The 18,803-nt window shown below is 43.6% G+C and overlaps 1 protein-coding gene across 2 annotated transcripts in view; it reads left to right on the forward strand.

Annotated features, from left to right (window-relative positions):
- The window catches only part of PCOLCE2 (procollagen C-endopeptidase enhancer 2), a 36,433-nt gene that overhangs the window by 5,170 nt on the left and 12,460 nt on the right, over window positions 1-18,803 (forward strand). The window contains exons 1-4 of one of the 2 annotated variants that reach the window (XM_042820499.1): window positions 8,727-8,815; window positions 9,490-9,598; window positions 17,038-17,293; window positions 18,422-18,546. In XM_042820499.1, the coding sequence (XP_042676433.1) occupies window positions 8,727-8,815; window positions 9,490-9,598; window positions 17,038-17,293; window positions 18,422-18,546 (579 nt within the window). Of the gene's footprint in view, window positions 1-8,726; window positions 8,816-9,489; window positions 9,599-17,037; window positions 17,294-18,421; window positions 18,547-18,803 lie in introns of those variants that run through there. The other variant, XM_042820500.1, reaches the window with a different exon arrangement.

The raw sequence follows: 18,803 nt of genomic DNA on the forward strand, positions 1-18,803 counted from the left end.
CTACAAGCTGGATATGAAAAGTCCTAAAAAGAGGCTTTTTTATCTCAGAATCACGTGGCTTTTCTACAAAATCTAACAATTCATTTTTTAACAAAAAATACAGATTTTCTGTATTCTGTTTTGTACTCCCAAGTTTCTCACAACTTTCATTCACTTTTTGATGGTGTTTAGACTGAATCTCCTTTGGGATATGTGCTACTTTAATATTGCCCATGGTTTAATAAGCAGGTTAACGTTTTGAGGGTAGCTAAAACACAATACTAAAGTAAAACAGACAATCTAGGATCAGGAGTGGAATGGAATGCCAAACTGTCTGAATTTGAATGATAGGTTTAACTCCTGGTTCTCATATCAATATAAAGTATCTGAGGAATTCTGAAATGGAGTCACATTGTCTAAATAAATTCTGAACACAGTTAGAATAATAGAATCATACAATCATCTGAGTTGGAAAGAACTCTTAAAGGTCATCCAGTCCAACTCCCCTGCAATGAAAGGGGACACCTCAGTCAAGCTGCTCAGACTCAGTCCATCCTGACCTTGAATGTCTCCAAGGATTAGGAATTAGAGTGCAGCATGATCAAAAGTCCTTTCCAAATAACTCTGTGTTCTTATTAGACTTTTGATAATTTTGGATAGCTACAAACTTTTGGTTTAAGTCTTGCCCTAGAGCCCGACTGGGAGTGCATGAAGGATTCTTCCCCTGAATACAGAAAATGTAGAAATGATATTACAGCTATGAATTCAAAAATTAACAATCCAAGGCAGGTCAGACACATAGCAGTACCTTGGAAGATATGTCAAGCTTAGAATCCACTTACTTTAATTAAATGCATTTGGATTTCATTCACATTTAAATAAGATAATTGAATAATGGTATTTTAGAAAAGACACTGGAGTTAGTAATATCTGAAAATGATTTTGAAATGTTTAAAAACATCACTGGAAATCTGAATACAGAGATGTACTGGATAGATAGCATAAGAACCATGATCTGTTGCTTGCACTTATAACTCAGTTTTTATAAAAACTATTCCTTTCATTCTTTCCCAACAGTCTATATACCTAATATCACATGCTTGCATCCATACCTACTTACAGGCTGGAATTCAGAGCAAAGAATTCCTTAATATTTGACTTTGTGCAGAATAATTATTATCTGTGCACTGCAGTACGTCTGGAAATATAAGGGAATGCTGTCTCAGCATACCTCAGGCAAAGTTCTACACCTCTTAAAGAACAATAGCATACATAAAACAGGAGCACAAGCACTTGATTAGTCTTTCATATGCACTGAAAGGCAGGGATAACTTTCTGAAGTGGAAGGAGCTGAACGGTATTGCTCTCGCACTGTAGAGAAGGTAACAATAGAAACCTACTACTTACCAATCCTTGTAAAGTGATTTGATTTCTTATTCAAAGATGCTTGTGCATCTATTGGAAAACATACATGGTAGAGGCAGGCACTCCTAGTTTCTTTCCTGCAAAATATTATGAAGGAAGTTAACTGTAATCTGAAGAATGAGCCCAAAGACACTAGGCTTAGAATATGGAGCGACATTCCTCCTCCCTAAGCATGCTTTCAGCAAGTGAGTTGAAGCATTTAAACATAAGAAGTCTTTCAAAACAGTTGCTTATACCCAACAATCCACCTTCAAACTAATATAATTATAGTTTTGGAGCAATGAAATTAAATGACGTTCGTACACAGCCATGTCAAACTTAGCCTGCATGGGTATGGGAATTTCCCTGAGAGTCTGAGGCTCTTGAAAAGATTAGAACAAGTAACTCACAGAATACAGAAAGTTTACGCTGCCCCTTGATATTGGCCCTGCATCTTTGATTACAGAGTACAAGGGAACTCTTGCTGAGTTAGAACTGCACAGGGGTTTCATGCTATTTTTCCTATATATGCTAACAGTACTGAGGCATTTTAGATCAAACATATATCCAGCTTCAGCCTGTACTGCTTGTTCAGTTATCTTACTTTCATGAACTATTTTCTAAACCAAACTGATATTTTCAGGAACTCTCTGGACTTGACTTCTGCAATTTCCATACAGATGCCATTTTATAACCTCTGGCCTTGTACTTGAGCATTTTAACAACCTGTCGTATTCTGCCCTTAGCAAGAAGCACTGATCTTGAGCTCAAATGTGTTGCTCTATAATACCATGCTGAAACTGATACCGGCAATGACATTTCTTTATATAATAAGCAACGACGATTCTGTGAAAATCATTACACAGCAACATAATAGAACCCAGATGTGTTTAAAAAACATAATATTTGGCTAATCTCCAAATTCTGGCCCAGAATGCCTGTATGCATTTCCCATGGTGGTAATTCAGAGTTTAGAAGTAAATATGCCATTGTAACACACATGGCAGTCAGCTGAGTCCCAGTCGTTGCTCCCAGTGAAAAAGCCTGGCCCCAGTTTTGCATTCTTTGATCCCTGTACTCTGAGGGGAAGGAGTAATTGCAGCTCCCCTACTCAGAACTGCCCAGCCCTGGTGCAATTTACTGCTGTGCAGGACCAGTCCTAATTTGTATCAGTGGTGCAACACCACACTTCTTGCCGAAGATGCTACACTCCAAATTGTTAATAAGGACGGAGCCAGGGACAAAGCATAAACAAGAAGAGGAATGCAGCCTGATTTTTTGTATCATCTGATATGGCACCTGGCAGAGAATGGCTATATCAAGATGTCTCCTCCCAAATACTTCAGCTCTCCTGCTCTAACCTGCCAGCTGAGGGAAGGATATTTCCCTGTTCCTGATTTTTGTCTTCGAGGAAGAAAGTCCTTCAGACACAGATTTTCCTATCTTATAGTTCACATGTAGCTGTTGAGACACTCAGCTAAGCTAGGGCCTACTATTCCAGTCAAGAAAACAAATGCAGGAATAATCATTACATCTGATGGTTATTTCCTTGTATTCTCCCACATCTCTTTGCACAGACTGTTGGATCTTTTGCATATTTGTGAAGGGGTCATCTCTCATCATTCCCTTCCCTTACAGTTTGTGGTATTATGAATAAATGAGATATTATTCTTCTCAGTACAAGTAGGAAAACAGTATTAAATCTGGCTGAACTAAAATTGTTTACAACATTTTTATTCCTAAAAACAGTTTATAGTGAATAAATCAGATCAATCTATTTGCCTTTATAAATATAGGCTTATAATGAAGACTAGTGGAGGGAAATTCAGGGAAAGCAATGGGTGTGTTGGCATGAAGTAGTTTCTTAGAGGACTTAGTTCTGATTTCCAAGCTGCTTTGCCAATAACAGTAAACTAATTATAATATGTGAAACTGCATCGTGAGATTCAGGCTCCAGGTATCAACTGTACAACTGTATAAACAACAAACTGTGCAATAGCACCACTGGCCGCAGAACATATTTGATGTTCTTCGCACATCTTCATTTTTCAGCAAAATAATTCAGAGGACATGAAAAAAGGGAACTGAAGTTGGGTGCCTTAATACAAACCTACTCACTTGCAGAGGGTGTAGAACCTTCTCTTCTTTGAACACAAGAGCATTAAGCACATACAAAATATAGGCAGTTTCTTGGCTCATGGTTCCAGTTCTCTTTTTAACAGCATTTTTCCTAAAAGAGCAGTCTAAACTCGAAAGGAATGCCTCAGGAGCATCGTTGATATCTCTTTCAACTTCTGTTACACTGCCTCTGCACATGCAGTCCCTGGCAAAGGCTATTGCTGCAGTCTCAACTCCTGGGAGGATTCAGATGCACCCTCGAGCCTCCATTGCTTCGCACCCAATTGGAGGAAAGATAGCTGTAATTACCAGTTCGTTAGCACCACCGGAGTGCCACATCACATAGCAAAAGCTCCACCCAGAGCTGAGCTGAAAAGTTGCTGGTGGTGGTGACAGTGGTTTTGGAAGACAGAGGATGCTGCTATGCTGTATATTGTTCAAAGCAGCATTGTAGGCCAACATAATAAATTAGGAGGCATTAATTTCAGGAAAGCCCATGTATATTCAAGAACAGAAAGTCTAATTTGACTATTTTAGTGACAACACTTTCTGACTCCTCTCATATTTTCTTCCCTGAGCATAAGCAATGATCTCGAGTTTCTTTCCTATCTCCAGCAAAACAAAGCAAAGAGAACCTGCTCTGGAATCTTCTTTCATAGTGTTAACTACTTAAATACTTGCTGATTTTGACTGCATTGAGGCTAGGGCAATGTCCAACTGGGCAGCCAATCTATCTTTGTATTTAGCACTTTCTAGATAAGAAGAGCACATACTGACACTTGATGAGCCCTGCCCCATGCTGGTGACTGATATGCCTTGCTCTTCTTTGCCTGCTGCTACAGGACTCCCCCGTGGGACTGCCTGTCACATTACCTGCAGGCATTTCAGGAGTTCTGCCTTTTTACTTCTACGGCCTTTCATTCCATCAATTATGCTCCTCTTCCTTTTGTGTATGAAATATTTTCCTTAGACCAGCATCTTTAAAATGCACTACTAGATAGCTCTAGATTGAAAACATTCTAAGAGACCCCATTTATCTGATCAGTACATTAGCAATTTCTCCACCTGCTGTGTGTTCGGGTCATTAAAGGTGCCTGCCCTTGGTTAATGGAATCTGGGATGGTTTAGTGGAAACACTGACACAACATCCTGTAAGTTGGTGTTATAATGGAGTATCTGTGAACACCACGAATCTTACAAACACCCTGCTTAATGGTAGACACACTGGTTAATACTTAGTAGAGCTCTGGTTACAGGAATATTTGCAGTTTAGCAGTAGCAGCCCGATTTATCACCTTTATATTATGACCAAACTGATGATAAATCAGCCCCATTCCCCTTAATCTGTTCTCATGTTGGCAATGCCAGAATTGGCCAAACTGGCAAACATGAGAATCAGAAAATGATTTAGAAAAGCCATGCAGAAACAGTAGAGCACATTTATGATCAATACATCACATCTGCTCTCCGTGCTAAATGACAGCATGAATCATCAAGTACTGCAACTGTATTAAATGTGTTATTAATTGAAGTAAAGCCATCAAAGAAGAAGAAAAAGTTAATTAAGGGATGCTAGCTCCGTTCCTGATTTCTTAAGGCATGGGAGTACTGTCGATGCTGCATTTGCACTTGTTACCTCAGAATTAGCAGAAAGCAGTGAAGGAGATGTCTTTCACATCACAGTCATCTTCTGCAAAGCCAGAAAACACGTCAGTTGATGAACGAGCTGCAAGAGAAGCTTGAAACACAAACACAGAGCAGAGTGGGAATTCCTTCCTAAGGAAGGGTGGGGGCCGAGAGCCTTCCAGTGGCAACTCTCATGTGTTGTTTTTTATTTCTATGAAGTAACAGATTCAATTAAACACATAACACAACAAATGCTTTCCTTACAAACCAAAGCAACTTTGAGATTCTTAGGAACTGTGTGAGTCAAGAGTCAGCGTAGGTGCTGGGGTTATCAAGAAAATAGGGATTTGTTCTCTCTACTGCCTGTACAGTACTGCTCTGAAAAGGGACAACCTGAAATTCCAGGAAATTCCAAAGCTCTTTTGGAAGTGAAAATACCGAGATTTTGGCATGTAAGAGTACATCAAACAAAATAAAGAACCATCGCTGATAGCAATTACTATGTGAAATTAAATTCACATAATTTCACAGGATCAGATGAACAAGACCTGCACAGGAACACTAAGAGAGAGAATTATGTCTTTTATCTTTTTGTCACACTGCAAGGGCCCTTACACAGATTGCTTTGCACAGAGGAAAGCAGACCTGGGTAGAAGTTGCAGCATAAGGGCTCAGAAAGTCATCTTTTCAGTCAGACCAGCAGCCGTTCCACTTGTGCACAGCCACATTAGTAACACTTTTGTCCCCACCACAGATTCAGATTTCCAGGCCTCCAGATTTCAGGCCTCAGGGACACATATAGCATCCCCTGTCTTCCTCTGCCCTAAAAAAGTTTTTGTTCAGTGTTCAGAAAGAAACTACATCAGAAAAGAAACAATTTTGGAAAAGAAACTTACTTGTTTTGCAAAGTTGGCCATCAAAAGTTAGACATCTGTTGTGCACATCAATATAAACTCCTTCCTCATGCTATTTTTGTAACATAACCTATGCAACTTTTATACAACCTAATACGTATGCAAGGCAGCATAATTAAGATTACATGAGAGCCTGTAAATCTTCTGGTTTGAGCTTAAAACCCTTCTAGTATACATTCCTTATGTACAGTCCCTACCTGTGCCTTTCCCCCTTGTGCAGTCTTACCCTGCAAACAACACCAAGATGCTGACCCTGAAAATTGCTGACTTCAGAAATGAAGCATCATCAGTTTATGAAAGAGCTTACTTATTTGGTAGCCTGAAACAGCAGGGGACACTGGGCTTGAAAAAGAAAGGTCATTCCCATTTCTGTATTTCTAATAGACATTTAGTTTAATATTAATGTCAATGCTAACATCTTTATTTATAGGTAACTGCTTTACTTTTCTGACCCTTCCATCAATGGAAACCAGCCAGAATACTGGTCTAGTTCATGGGTGACTTCTCTCCAGCAACATCATTTACATTTGGTAAATACAATTTAATTCAGACTGAGCGCCTTGTCTGCAGCCTGTAATTCAGGGTTTGCTGCTGGGCAGGGCATGCCAACGAGTGATGCTGCTCCGTCCCTGAGACACCGAAGGTGCCAGCACCCGCTGCGTGTCTGCGTGCAACTGCGTAGGGCTTTCCCAACAGCCCGTTCCCTGTGTCAGTGTGCTGCTCACCCATTCATTTTCCCTTTACTGCACAGACCTGCAGGCCTTCCCGGGTAGTGATTAGGAACCTGTTAACATATGACCCGTCCAGAAGTTTAACAGTAACTTGAGAATAAATTAAATCTGCAGCAATCACACAGAAAATGTCCCTGAATATGTAACCCAATGGAGCTCACCCTCACTGGTGGCTCTGCACAGAGTCCAGCTCTGCAGTGGATGGAAAGCCTGCAATACTTGGTTTTTTTAAAAAGTGATTCTTCTCTAGTCTCCAAAAATGTTGACAATCAAAGAAGAACAGCAGGGAATATTTGTGTCTGTGGTAGGAGGATTGCACAACTCACTGTGGTGTACACTGACTTCCATGTATAACAATTTTATGAACATTAAACTACCTTCATAACTAAAATCACTATACCTAGTGGTTCTGGCTGCTAACTAGGAACCTATTGGTCACAGACTAAGTAATTTTCTGCTTTCTGGCTAACTTATTTCCCATTTCTGCCATTTCAGATCAGCTCAAAATACAGGTGCAAATATTAGCTCTGTTCCGATCATGTTAAAATCCTCCATCCCCACATCTTGTAGATAGCAACTTCCTTACCCAGATGTGTCGCACTGCTTCCTCCAGTGCCACAGGCCACATGGGGCTGCCCCTCCCCAGGGCTGCAGGCCAGGCACTGCCATGCTGCTGCAGAGACAAGCATGCCTGTAACAAACCCGAGCCTCTGCAAAACCCCCACACACCTCAGCCTCTGCTCCTTGCTGTTTTCCATTGCCTCCCTGAATGCAGGAATGCTGTTGGTTCCTCTTACCAACCACTGTTATTGGGATACCCCAACAGAAGCTGCACTTCTACACAAATCTTGGAAATTCAGTACACGCACATCCATGCTATCCTACTGCTTTCTTCATCCAGCTCTACAGAAATGAGAGAACAGACATTACATCCACTACCTTGCAGCATCCTTTTTTCTGTTTAATTCTCAGTGTATTTCGTGTAAGACAGCACTGCTTCTAAGCCGTGGCAGTAGGAACAGCCTTCTTTGTGTTTCGCAGGAATATGAGCAGTGAGCGCTTAACAAACAGGGCAGAAATGAGTGAACAGGTTTGCATTCTGCCTTGCCTCACGACAATTGCAGAGCCTTCCACTGCTCAGTTCCCCCAGGCTTTGCTTCGTGCAAGCTTTTGTACCTCTTTCTATGGGAAGAAGCACTTAAAGCATACAGAGGTGCAGGCTGCTCTTAAAACCATCCTTAAAAGGTAAATTTTCACTTATCGGCTTGACACCCTCCGTCACGATCCATCCGTATTAACACTGCTTTCAGAAACTAGGTTTTTAAGATCAAGTTTTCTGCAGCGAGACTCCTGAGCTGGTATTCGTTTCTTTCCCAAACATCCTGGTCCCGAGTCCCACACACACACACACAACGGCTGAGTTCATCGCTGTGAGCTCTGCCGCAGCCCTTTAATGAGCATCTTTCACAGCCAGGGTGAAAACGCTGCTGAAACGGGTCAGGATTACCAACCGGTAAACAAGAAGGAGCACTTAAAGTCTGCTTTAGAATTTAAACGAAGCAGCCTTTTACAGCGCGGCCGCCCGAACTCCAGACGAAGCGGCTCCCGCACACTCGCTCGCACCGCGCTCACTGCCGCTCGGGCGGAGCAGCGCCGCGCCACCTGAGGGCAGAGCGGGCGGAGCCGGGGGGGCCCGGGCCGGGGCCGCAGTCCCTGGGCACCGAGGGGCGCGCCGGGCAGCGGCCCCGGGGGAGAGCCGGCAGCGACCGCGCCCCGCGGAAGGAGGGCGGGCGCGTGGTCCTGCCCGGCACGGCCCCTGCCCTGCCCTGCCCCGGGGGCGGAGGGCCGCGGACGCCTTTGCCTCCTCCCCGGTCGCAGCGCACGGGAAGAGCGGGCGGCAGCCGCAGAAGCCCTACCCCAGCCCGGCCCCAGCCGCCGCCGCCGCCGCCCGAGGATGCCGCTCGCCGCGCCGCGGTCGCTGCCGCTGCTGCTGCCGTTGTTGCTGCTGCTGCCGAGGGCGCGCCCCGCCGCCCCGCCGCCCAGGTACCGCCCGGCCCGAGCCGACCCATCCCCTCCCGCCTCGCCCCGCTCGGCCCAGGCTCCGCCGAGAGCCGCGGGCGTGCCGGGCTTCTGCGCGGAACGGCCCCGTGCGAGAGCGGCGCCATCGGCGCGGCTCCGTCCGTCCCCACGTGCGCAGCTCAGCCGTGTCCTCGGCGGCAGCGGCGCGGAGTGCCGAGCGCTACCGAACGCGCTGCCGCCTGCAGCGCTGGAACAGCCGCCCGGCCCGGCTGAGCCTCACGAGCTGCGTGCGGGCGGTTGGCGGCCTCGAGCAATAGGAAAATGCCAGAGAGCTGCTTTGTTACATGGCTGAGTTCAGAGCGTTGCGGGGTGGGACAGATGAGAATTAGTACTTTATTTTATTATCGAAAGACTTCTTAATAATCCTTGATAATTAGAGTAGTAGCGATTTTCTACAATGCATCTCCACCACCACCTTGCACAGTAGAACGTGACGAAAGGTATTCGTCAACGCTGTTGTACTGCACACAGTGTCCCTGCTGGCATCAGGCAATGAAAAGTTTGTCTGAAGTTACTGAGAATTTTAAATATTCCAGCTTTGGTTTAAGAATTCAGACTATCAGTACCCCTTTCTTATTATGCAAACAATAAATGAAGTATAGTTAAAAATGAAGTGCTGTTTTTCCTGTTATCCTCAGGCCTACATTTACATGTGGAGGAGTTGTATCGGGAGAGTCGGGGTTCATTGGGAGTGAAGGATTTCCGGGAGTCTACCCTCCAAACAGCAAATGTACCTGGAAGATCACGGTAAGAACTTCTAATCTCACAAAGTCAGGCAGTGAACTGCTGTTAATGGCAGTGGTTCGTAGGGGGCAGGAAATCTGTGCAGTAGTGAGCTAGGAACTCAGCACAGCTCAACTATCTAGAGCACTTTAGGATAGCTCTGATATATATGATAAGAGTGGCTAAAGAGTACAGTAAAGAACAGACCTTGTCTATGGTTGGATCAAAATTTCACTGGCTTTCATAGATATGTCTTAACTGTTTTAAAATCAACCCCCTTAGAGCAAACCTGTACAGTTCTCATCAGCACAGAAATTAGCAGTTAGACCAGAATAGTAAAAGCAAAGCTTTGAGGGGTAGGCAACATAAAACATCATGAAAAGCAAAATTAATTGGCAAGGAGATGCAGAAGTTTCAAGCAGAAATGAAAACAGCATGAATAGGTTTGCTTGTAGTGTGTTCATAGTAAAGCTGTTTTGCCAGGAAGGACAACTGGACTATGTCACACTGCAAAGCAAAAAGGAGGTGTTGTTATGATTACCGATGGCCATGGAAAAGCATAGGGTGTGACTTGATATTTTGATGCCGAGATGAAGCTGTAGTGCAGAGGCACTGTACTCACAGACACCATTAGGCAACAAGGCCTGAACAGTCCAGTGCTGGATGTGTCCTAACTCACAACTCAGAAAAAGAGATCCGAACAAACAACTTTCCTTTTCCTCACATCAGTACAAATGGAGCCTTCCACATTTGCCCACCAAATTCCCCTTCCATCGTTTTATGCACCGCTCGCTAAGAGCTCCTGTGGCATTCAGTCCTAGGGTATGGACTCTGCAGAAGAAAAAGCAGCATTTAACAAAGTGGTCTTTGTGTTGAAGGGAGCAGTAAAGACGGCCTTAGTTCAAAGCCTGCACTATGGGCCGGTGATGGCAGCCGAACAGGATGTTAGAGGGTAATTGTCTCCTGCTACTATAGAGATGCTGACACAAAGCAGGAGGCATTGATCTGTTTACAGTGTTTGGTTGAAACAACTCTTGTACCAATGAGTGATATAATTTTAAACATTGTGTCTGAAGGACTGAAGGCTGTGAAGCTGCAACAGCTGCTTTCTGCACCTTCATGCTGCCTAATTATTAGGGCCAAGTTAAAGGTTACCTTCAATCCATGAAGGGCATTATCCAGACGAGTACAGTGTGAGATGTATGCTTGCAAATAGATTTGCTTCCTGCTGTCTGAGGAGGCTGGGATCTCAGCACGGCCCACCTTGCCATCTGAACAGCAAACGCCAATTCCATTTGGGGTCATAGGCACATGCCTTAAATAGAAGGAAAAATAATCCAAGTTAGTTTACCAACATAAATCGGTATTAGATGTTCAAAAGTCCAGCGCTGAACCTGAAGGATAGCCATCTTGATGACAAGAGCATCATTTTTGTTACCATTAAAACTTTCAGAGTATAAACGCAGAGTTAAAGCAGCTCCCTGGAGCTGCCATTCTGCATCTGTTGGAAGTAACGTGAGGACGGTTGGTTGTATCTAATGAGTTCACAGCATGGTTTCATGGCAGACTTAAAGCTGCGGTTGCCAACAAGATGTGAGCACCCAGGTTAGCCTTACAGGTGTGAGCAGCCTTACTGCAAAGCTATAGCAGAGCTATGTCTGCAATTTGGCTTTGTTGAGCACGGGAGGGAAATCAATGGCTCCTGACATTTCAACACCATCCTCATCCTTACTTTGCAGCTCTGCTGCCATTTGCCCCTGTTCTTCTGGCTGATGTTGTCCTGCCCTCTGTAGCTCACCCAAGGTCAGAGAAGGGCTGCATGACTGCAGTAGCTGAGGCTTCCCCGTGCCCCCACCTCATGCAACTCCAATTAGACACTGTTCACTCTGCCAAGCAGATTTTTCCCCAGGAATTGTGCAGAACACCCTGTCTTTTGGAAGTGCAGGGAGGATTTAGGGAAGGCCTATCAAACTGTGCAGTCTCAGTCTGTAAAAAGAGTGATTTACCAAACTAAAGGAAAGTGGTACACTCAAGGATCTGGTTTACTGGAGTTTAAACAACAAATTCCTTTCGCCAGATACGCTGAGACTTGAAATAGTTTACAGAAACACCCAAAGAAAAAAGCAAGTTTCACTGCCATGAAGAAATTCGTATGCTGCAGTTACTCTGTTAAGCTTTCTCATTTAGCATCTTATCTTGGAAGGTGAGTGAGGCTCTTGCCTGTCCATTTTACTCAAAGGCAGTGAGCATCTTCCTGAAACCCACTGTCTGGTGCAGGATCAGGCCAATCTGCAAGGCTGGGAGAGACAAAGATTGCTTTTCATCTGGGGCTCAAGAGGCCCGACACTGTGTTTTCTCAACTACAGGATCTCATCACCTAGAGAGAAAATCCCCAGCGAGGCATTGACAGCTAATTCGTTCTTTAGAAGCAAGCAGGTTCGGAAAATGCATGGGTAATACAGATAAAGCAATGTAGCAGTGTATCAGCTGAAATCCTTCCAACTGGTTTGCTGGAGCTAGAAGAGTCTCTCTAACTCAATTATGGTTCTGTTAGTTCAAGAGACTGGGACTTTTTCAGCTGGCTAAAGGAAACAGCTCCTCTATTCTAAGAGCTCTAAGAAGTGTTCAGCACATGCTTGTGGTTCTATTACAACTTTGGCAGACTACCCTGCAGCTTTCAGTTGGCTTTGCTAAGAAGTCATTTGTACAGCTATTTCCTTTCCTATAGTAATGTATATAGCTTTATCTAAAATGTCACATACGTTTACTTTAATGCTCTGTAATCCTTCTTGGCTATCACCTCACATAAATGTGTCACGCAGTCCAACAAGCCGGATCACTATCCTGTGTTTTTCTGGCAGACTGCAGTTCTTTTAAAAGTCTCGCCATTTTACGTGCAAAAGTAATACCGCAGACTGTCAGAGTTACGTAAGGTTATGTTTCTGTAGGTTCAGGAGCTGTCCCGGCAGATTGGCTGACAACAAACAGAGTCAGAAAATTTTACTTATCAGGGAGCTTGGGAATCTGCCCTTCGTTTTCCCATATAGATGTGCAGCTTCCTGTAGAGAAAGTCTTTCCTCACGGTTGCATGGATTGCAAATGAACAGTTTAACAGAATCTGGTGGCTTGCCAGGGAGAGCAAACTGATAGGAATTTCTCGATTCGTTCTTTCTGGCTGAAGAGGACGGAGCTGGGGAACAAGAGACTGGGCTCAAACTGTGGCTCATCCTGGGATGTCATTCCAAGTATCTGTCACATTCCTTCTTGGTCGAGACAACTAATGTGTTTAGCTTGAAAATAGCTGATATGTTTTTTCACGTCTACCTGGGACTGCTATGGCATAACATACAATTGGTATTTTGCTATTAAACATTTACAGTATAGGCTTAAAAATCAGCCAAAATATTTCCTCAGAAAGTTAGTATTTCAGGATTTTTCACCAACAAATGATTATTTCCAAAGCAAATAAACTGAAACAAATAATTTGGAAAGTGAGATGATTTGGGAATTCTCCATACAACCTGGAAGAGGCATAATGATGAAAAAGCTCTTTTTTTCAGTGAGAACAACAACAGGAAAGTAGCTTCATTACTTTAAATGTAAGTAAATTTTAATTAACATTAAATACCTGTAATAAACGATAACCGAAAAAGATCTAGTGATCTTATTTTGTGGTTGGTTGTGTACATAAGATAATCATGCTCATTCCAAGAGGTTAATATCCTACATGGATGATTTGTGAAAATTATGCTCTGGAACAGCTCTTCCCCAAAACTGAGGGAGCACTCTTCTCCTTCAGCTTTCAATGGGAATAATGCAAATTCATGAAAAGAAGCAGCATCCTTCACAGGAGTTCAGTACCATAATATCTGATCCTGAAGAAGTTCAAAGAGTCACATAAGTGAAATAAATGGCAGGTAAGGGTCAGTCACCCTCAGTACGATAAGGAGCAGAAGCTGTGGCTCTGCCATTGCAAGATACCAGTTGGGCAGATAAAACAGAATAATAAGGCACACCCTGCAAGGGAAGCATCACGTCATATTCTTCCTTTGACTTCTCTATCTTTCATGTGAGCAGAGCTGCAATTCCTTCCAATTCCTCCCCTGAGGTATCCCATCTTCACATGCATCAGGCTCAGATGTGTCTCAAACAAAACTGAGTCATGTTGGCCTCTACTTTCTCCCCTGGGTTTTTCATGGAGCAATATTTGAAATGTCCAAGGATAAACATTGGCAGATTTTAACATGTTGGCTTTCAACATTTTGAAAAGGAAATGGTAGAAATTAAAGAAAAGTATTGTTTTCCAAAAATGCACGTATTCAGGGTGGGATTCCTTGGGAGTAGCTGCAAGCTGGTGTGGCTGTTGCCAGAATGTGGAACTGCCATCATCTGCACTCGTGTGTCATCTGGTCAGCCCACAAACTTGTAATTCCTTCAGCATGGTAGAACACATTTGTTGTTTTTGTGAATAATGGCAAATATTATTTTAATAAGTAATGGCAGTAATATATAAAGTAATGACAATATATAACATAATGACAGAAAGTAGTACCTGTTATTAAGGAACCCAGTTCACATAACTGTAAACAACTTTTCTTCTCAAATTTGGCTAAATGTGTGCAAGGATTGTTCTGACAACTAAGGTCTGCATAGGCTTCTTGTTAAACATTCATGACCACAGGGCTGAGTACAAATATGAGGAACAGTCTTGGCCAAGATCAAGTAGATTGAAAGCTAGGGACAATAAAAACTGTTACAAAATATACAATGTCATGAAGTACAGTATAACACAGGCAGTGGTGAAGAAAGAAGGAAGCATATAACAGTGCATAGAATTCCCCTTACCACGAAACAGAAAACCCAAGACTGGAGTGAATGGCAGGCTGGCAATTCAGTTGGGCTGCTTTGCCATCCTCCACCCTCTCAGCCACTGATCAGCCGTATGTGCTGGTTCTCAATGCCCCACCTGGGGCAGCACAAGGGAGTGGGAAGCCTAGGGAAATGCGTGAGCGCTGTGGAAAAGCAAAAATCCTCTTCCTTACCCCCAAATCAGCCAGCTTCCACATTTCAGCTTCCTTTTCCAAGCTCCTGAAGGGACCAGGTGTCTTCAAAAAAGAAAATGAAGCTGAGAAAGTTGGGAAAATCTGATAAGCACTGACAAAACTACTTTCTCTAATATGATGGAGCAGCTCAACTTTCAGAAACAACAGAAGGAAAAGGGGAAACTCATTAAAGATGAGTAAGTTGTAGCAAAACTGCAAGACATTGAAAGTATGTAGTGGGAAATGCTGGACAAAGAGCTTAGCCTGTGTAAAATTAGAACATGGTGCCTTTGAAAGGTCACCTGGTTCTTGTTGTACCAGGATAAAATTAAAAACAACAAGCAACACCAGAAGAGCACACATTATTTTATGTACAGCTGTTTACTACTTCTGAAAAGAGGATGCTTTTATTTAACTGCCTAAATCTGACTTTATCTGACTAAATTTACAGCCAGCATTTTTCTTTAGTCACGCAGAGTCTGTAGGATAACTGTAAATAACATCTGTTCTTCTGACATGAATCTCACATTCCTCTTAGACTTTTCTCTGTTAAAATGATACATGCCTTAATGCCTCCGAGTGATCCAGACCAGGAGACAAGTGAAAGCAATAACGAGAGGTTTAGTTACGAGATCAGCAACTCAAGGAGTCATATTGCTTTCACAGAAATTCTTACAAAATGTCCCCACATCTGTATTGGCCTCATGCTGAATAAATACACATGTGGGTTATTTTCCTGTACAGGGTTTGCTCATTTCAGTAGCACGAGAGCTAAACCTAACATTTGACCTTAAAGTTTTCTAAAACATAGTCATTGTGCTTTGGAATTTCTGGGTAAGATTAGATGAGCTCTGTGGTTTTGATGTACTAGTAGTAGTAGTAATAACATGCGTCAGCACAGGAGAGCTGAATGCATTTTTGGAGAGAACTTTGAACAAGGATTAAAAGAACGTATTCTGACAGTAAATTCTATACAACAAGGTGAATGCAGCAGGGCTGATCAGCATGTATGTGTACCCTGGACAGATGTGATCAGCTTGTGCAAAGTCTGCCCTGCAGGATCAGTACTGGCACTGGACATGAAAGTAGCTACAGAAACGAGTAACCTTAATATATAAGCAGCACATTTTTTTCATTACATTTGGTTATTGCTGCTTTTATTAGTCTCTTCTGTGGATTAAGAACTCATTTCCATCTATCCTCTTCCATCTGAAAAAGCATTTTTAACAACTGAGAGAATTCAAAGACTGTTTGACAATTTCATATAGAAACAGTTTAGGTCCAGTTTATCTCAAACTGGTGTTTTTAAAAATGAGTCACTCTTAAGGAAGGAAAAAATTCACAAGCTCTTAAATGGAGTGGTGTAAATATGGACTTACTGCAGATATATTAAGTGTGCGTTATGTATTTAAAGCAGAAAACAGCAGTGTCCCAGACAGCTGCAATTATTTTAATTGGTAACCACTCTAGTGGACTACAAATTGAGCAAAGATCATCACATTCTGCCTATCTGAGGTCCCTCTATGCTTTAAAATAGTTCCTTTTGTCCTCTCAAGTAGTACTGAGCGCTTGTTAGAATAGTTTACACTTCTCAGCGTGCTGCTTATGCTCTTAAAAGCTTGCAACTCTATCCTAAGGAACGGTCCCCTCCTTGAAAGCTACTACCCTCTGTTAATTCACATCCTTGTCAGTACTCTTCCCTCTTTCACTATGCCCACAGATACAGACATAAGAGATGTACTCTGTCTTATGTTTTCTCAAATGCTTCAGAAAACAAAACTTTTGTGTATTGAGGGCACCCGCTAATGGTTCTTTGGAACTCTTTATAGTTTTACACATGCTTTCCAAATGGAAGCGCAGCCTACAAGCTGAATGAACCCAGTCCAATAGCTGATATTAAGGTTGTTCAGCATTAGCTGTATAAGTAAGTTATGCAAATAAATAAATAAAACCCTATGAAACCATATGACCAATCAGCAACATAAGAGCAGCCATTTCATTTCCTTAGAATTATAAACGGCTTGTTCCACATTTAAAGGAAAGTACCCCCGTTCATTTCACCCCCTAGCCTCCTTTGGTGACAGGGAGCCACCTGGCTGAGCACATACTTTCAGCAGGACTAAGTGAAACCTGCCACACTGAACTGGGAGGTGATGGCACGTAACCAGCTATGAGCATCTGGGTAGAGGGTACTGTGCATTGGGAGGAAGATAATGGCAGCTGAGATGGCCAGAGCTTTATTTTTACAATTGGCCCAATAAGATGTTAAAAACCATTGTTTGGGGTATAGTTGGCAAAAAGAACTTAATAGGCAAGAGGAGAAGGATGTGAAAATATTCACGTACACAGATCAGGTAGGTATGCGCTGTCAGTCACACCTCAAGATCTCTGTCTCCCTCCTTTCTCTCTCTCTCTCTACAGGTTCCCGAAGGAAAAGTGGTGGTTCTTTCTTTTAGATACTTAGACCTGGAAAGTGACAATTTGTGCCGGTACGATTTTGTGGATATATACAGCGGCCACACCAACGGACAGCGCATCGGAAGGTTCTGTGGTACAGTGAAACCAGGTGCCCTTGTATCCAGCAGCAATAAAATGCTGGTGCAGATGACTTCAGATGCTAATACTGCAGGAAGTGGATTCATTGCAAAGTTTTCTGCAGCAGAACCACATGAAAGAGGTAACCAACAGTTACATATGTGCTGAAGACAAATTTAACTTTATGGAGAGCTACACTAACACTTAAGTGCGGTTTCAGAGGCATTAGGAATTGTGGTGATCAGTGTATTCGTTAACTAACGTGCTTAGCAAACAGCAGAGTACAATTGCTTACTCATAACAGCTAGTTAATCAAAGTGGTAAAGAAGAGAACTGACTGTACTCCAAGAGTTGCAGAAGGGCTGCATCTAGCAGCAATATGGTTATAGCTTGTCAGTAAAATGGCAGATAAAATTCAGCACAGAAAAGTGGAAAACAGTTCCACAAGAGTATAGGAGTTGGCCCTGATCTCTGGACTGATGTGGAGAGAGCAGATGGGTAACACAGCCACAGTCACTTCTAATACAGAAAGCAAGTGGCTGCAAAGGAAAGGAGAGGGCATTTTTTCTCAGGGAGCAATTCAGGTGGCTACAGTGCTGTGCTGCACAACATTGGGGGTTGTAAACTTCTATGTTTAAAAAAAAACAAGAAAGAAAAATGTATTAGGGACAACTGTAGTCAAAGGCATTAGTTTTTGCCTGGAGATGACAGGGAGGACGTGTCACTGTGCTCTTGGCCTGCCAACCAACTTGGTTGGCAGGCCAACCACTTGAAGGCTTTTGCTACTGGGACAAAGGAGAATATAGAGACAACCATGACATGATGAAATCACTTTCATGAAGACTCATAATCCTATTACAAATAAGGATTACATACCTGGTGCAGGTCTGTGACCTGAGGAGCAGACACAGAGGAATGCACCTGCGTGTGGTGGGCGCTCCAGGGCATAGCTCAGGGAATGCCTCCAGCTCCACACGGCTCCTCCTGCTGCTTCACAGGGCTGCTTCTCCCTTCCCCCGTCTTTCTCTTCTCTATCTCTGGTGTTTTATACACTTTTTTCGTGGTATGTTCTCTGAGGAGCTGCCAGCATGCCGCTGGGCCCGGATGTACAGCACTGGGGCTGCTGGAGCGGCAGTGCCCAGCATGGCGCAGCCTGGCCTCTCCTCACAGATCCCCCTGAGACCCCAGCAGCACCTGGGCAGTGGCGCACAGCACAGCAAGGTCGGCCCATCACCCACATCATACCACGCACAGTGTGCTGTACTTCCAGGTGACCAGTACTGCGGGGGACGGCTGGAGAAGCCTTCCGGCTCCTTCCAAACACCCAACTGGCCAGAGCGGGACTACCCAGCAGGCGTCACGTGCTCCTGGCACATCGTGGCCCCCAAGAACCAGGTAACGCGCTGCCTAACCCCACCTCCCTCCCCAGCAGCCACACACAGAGGTGCCACTCAGGCTGCACTCGTGGTAAAAATACCATCTGGCTGAAGCTTGAAGTCAGGGAGACGAGCAGAGTGCAGGCGCAGCTGCACTTCAGCTGCACTCACCTTACGTGACGTGGGGCAGCTGAGAGAACACGAGAAGCACTAAACGCCCTCTTGTGCGCACTGGTAAATTCCCCTGTATTGAGCTTCTAGAGCATCTATGACTGG

Source organism: Centrocercus urophasianus, unplaced genomic scaffold (assembly GCF_019232065.1).
Source record: "Centrocercus urophasianus isolate 14NV4802_14NV808 unplaced genomic scaffold, USGS_Curo_1.0 seq_19, whole genome shotgun sequence".
NCBI lineage: Eukaryota > Metazoa > Chordata > Aves > Galliformes > Phasianidae > Centrocercus > Centrocercus urophasianus.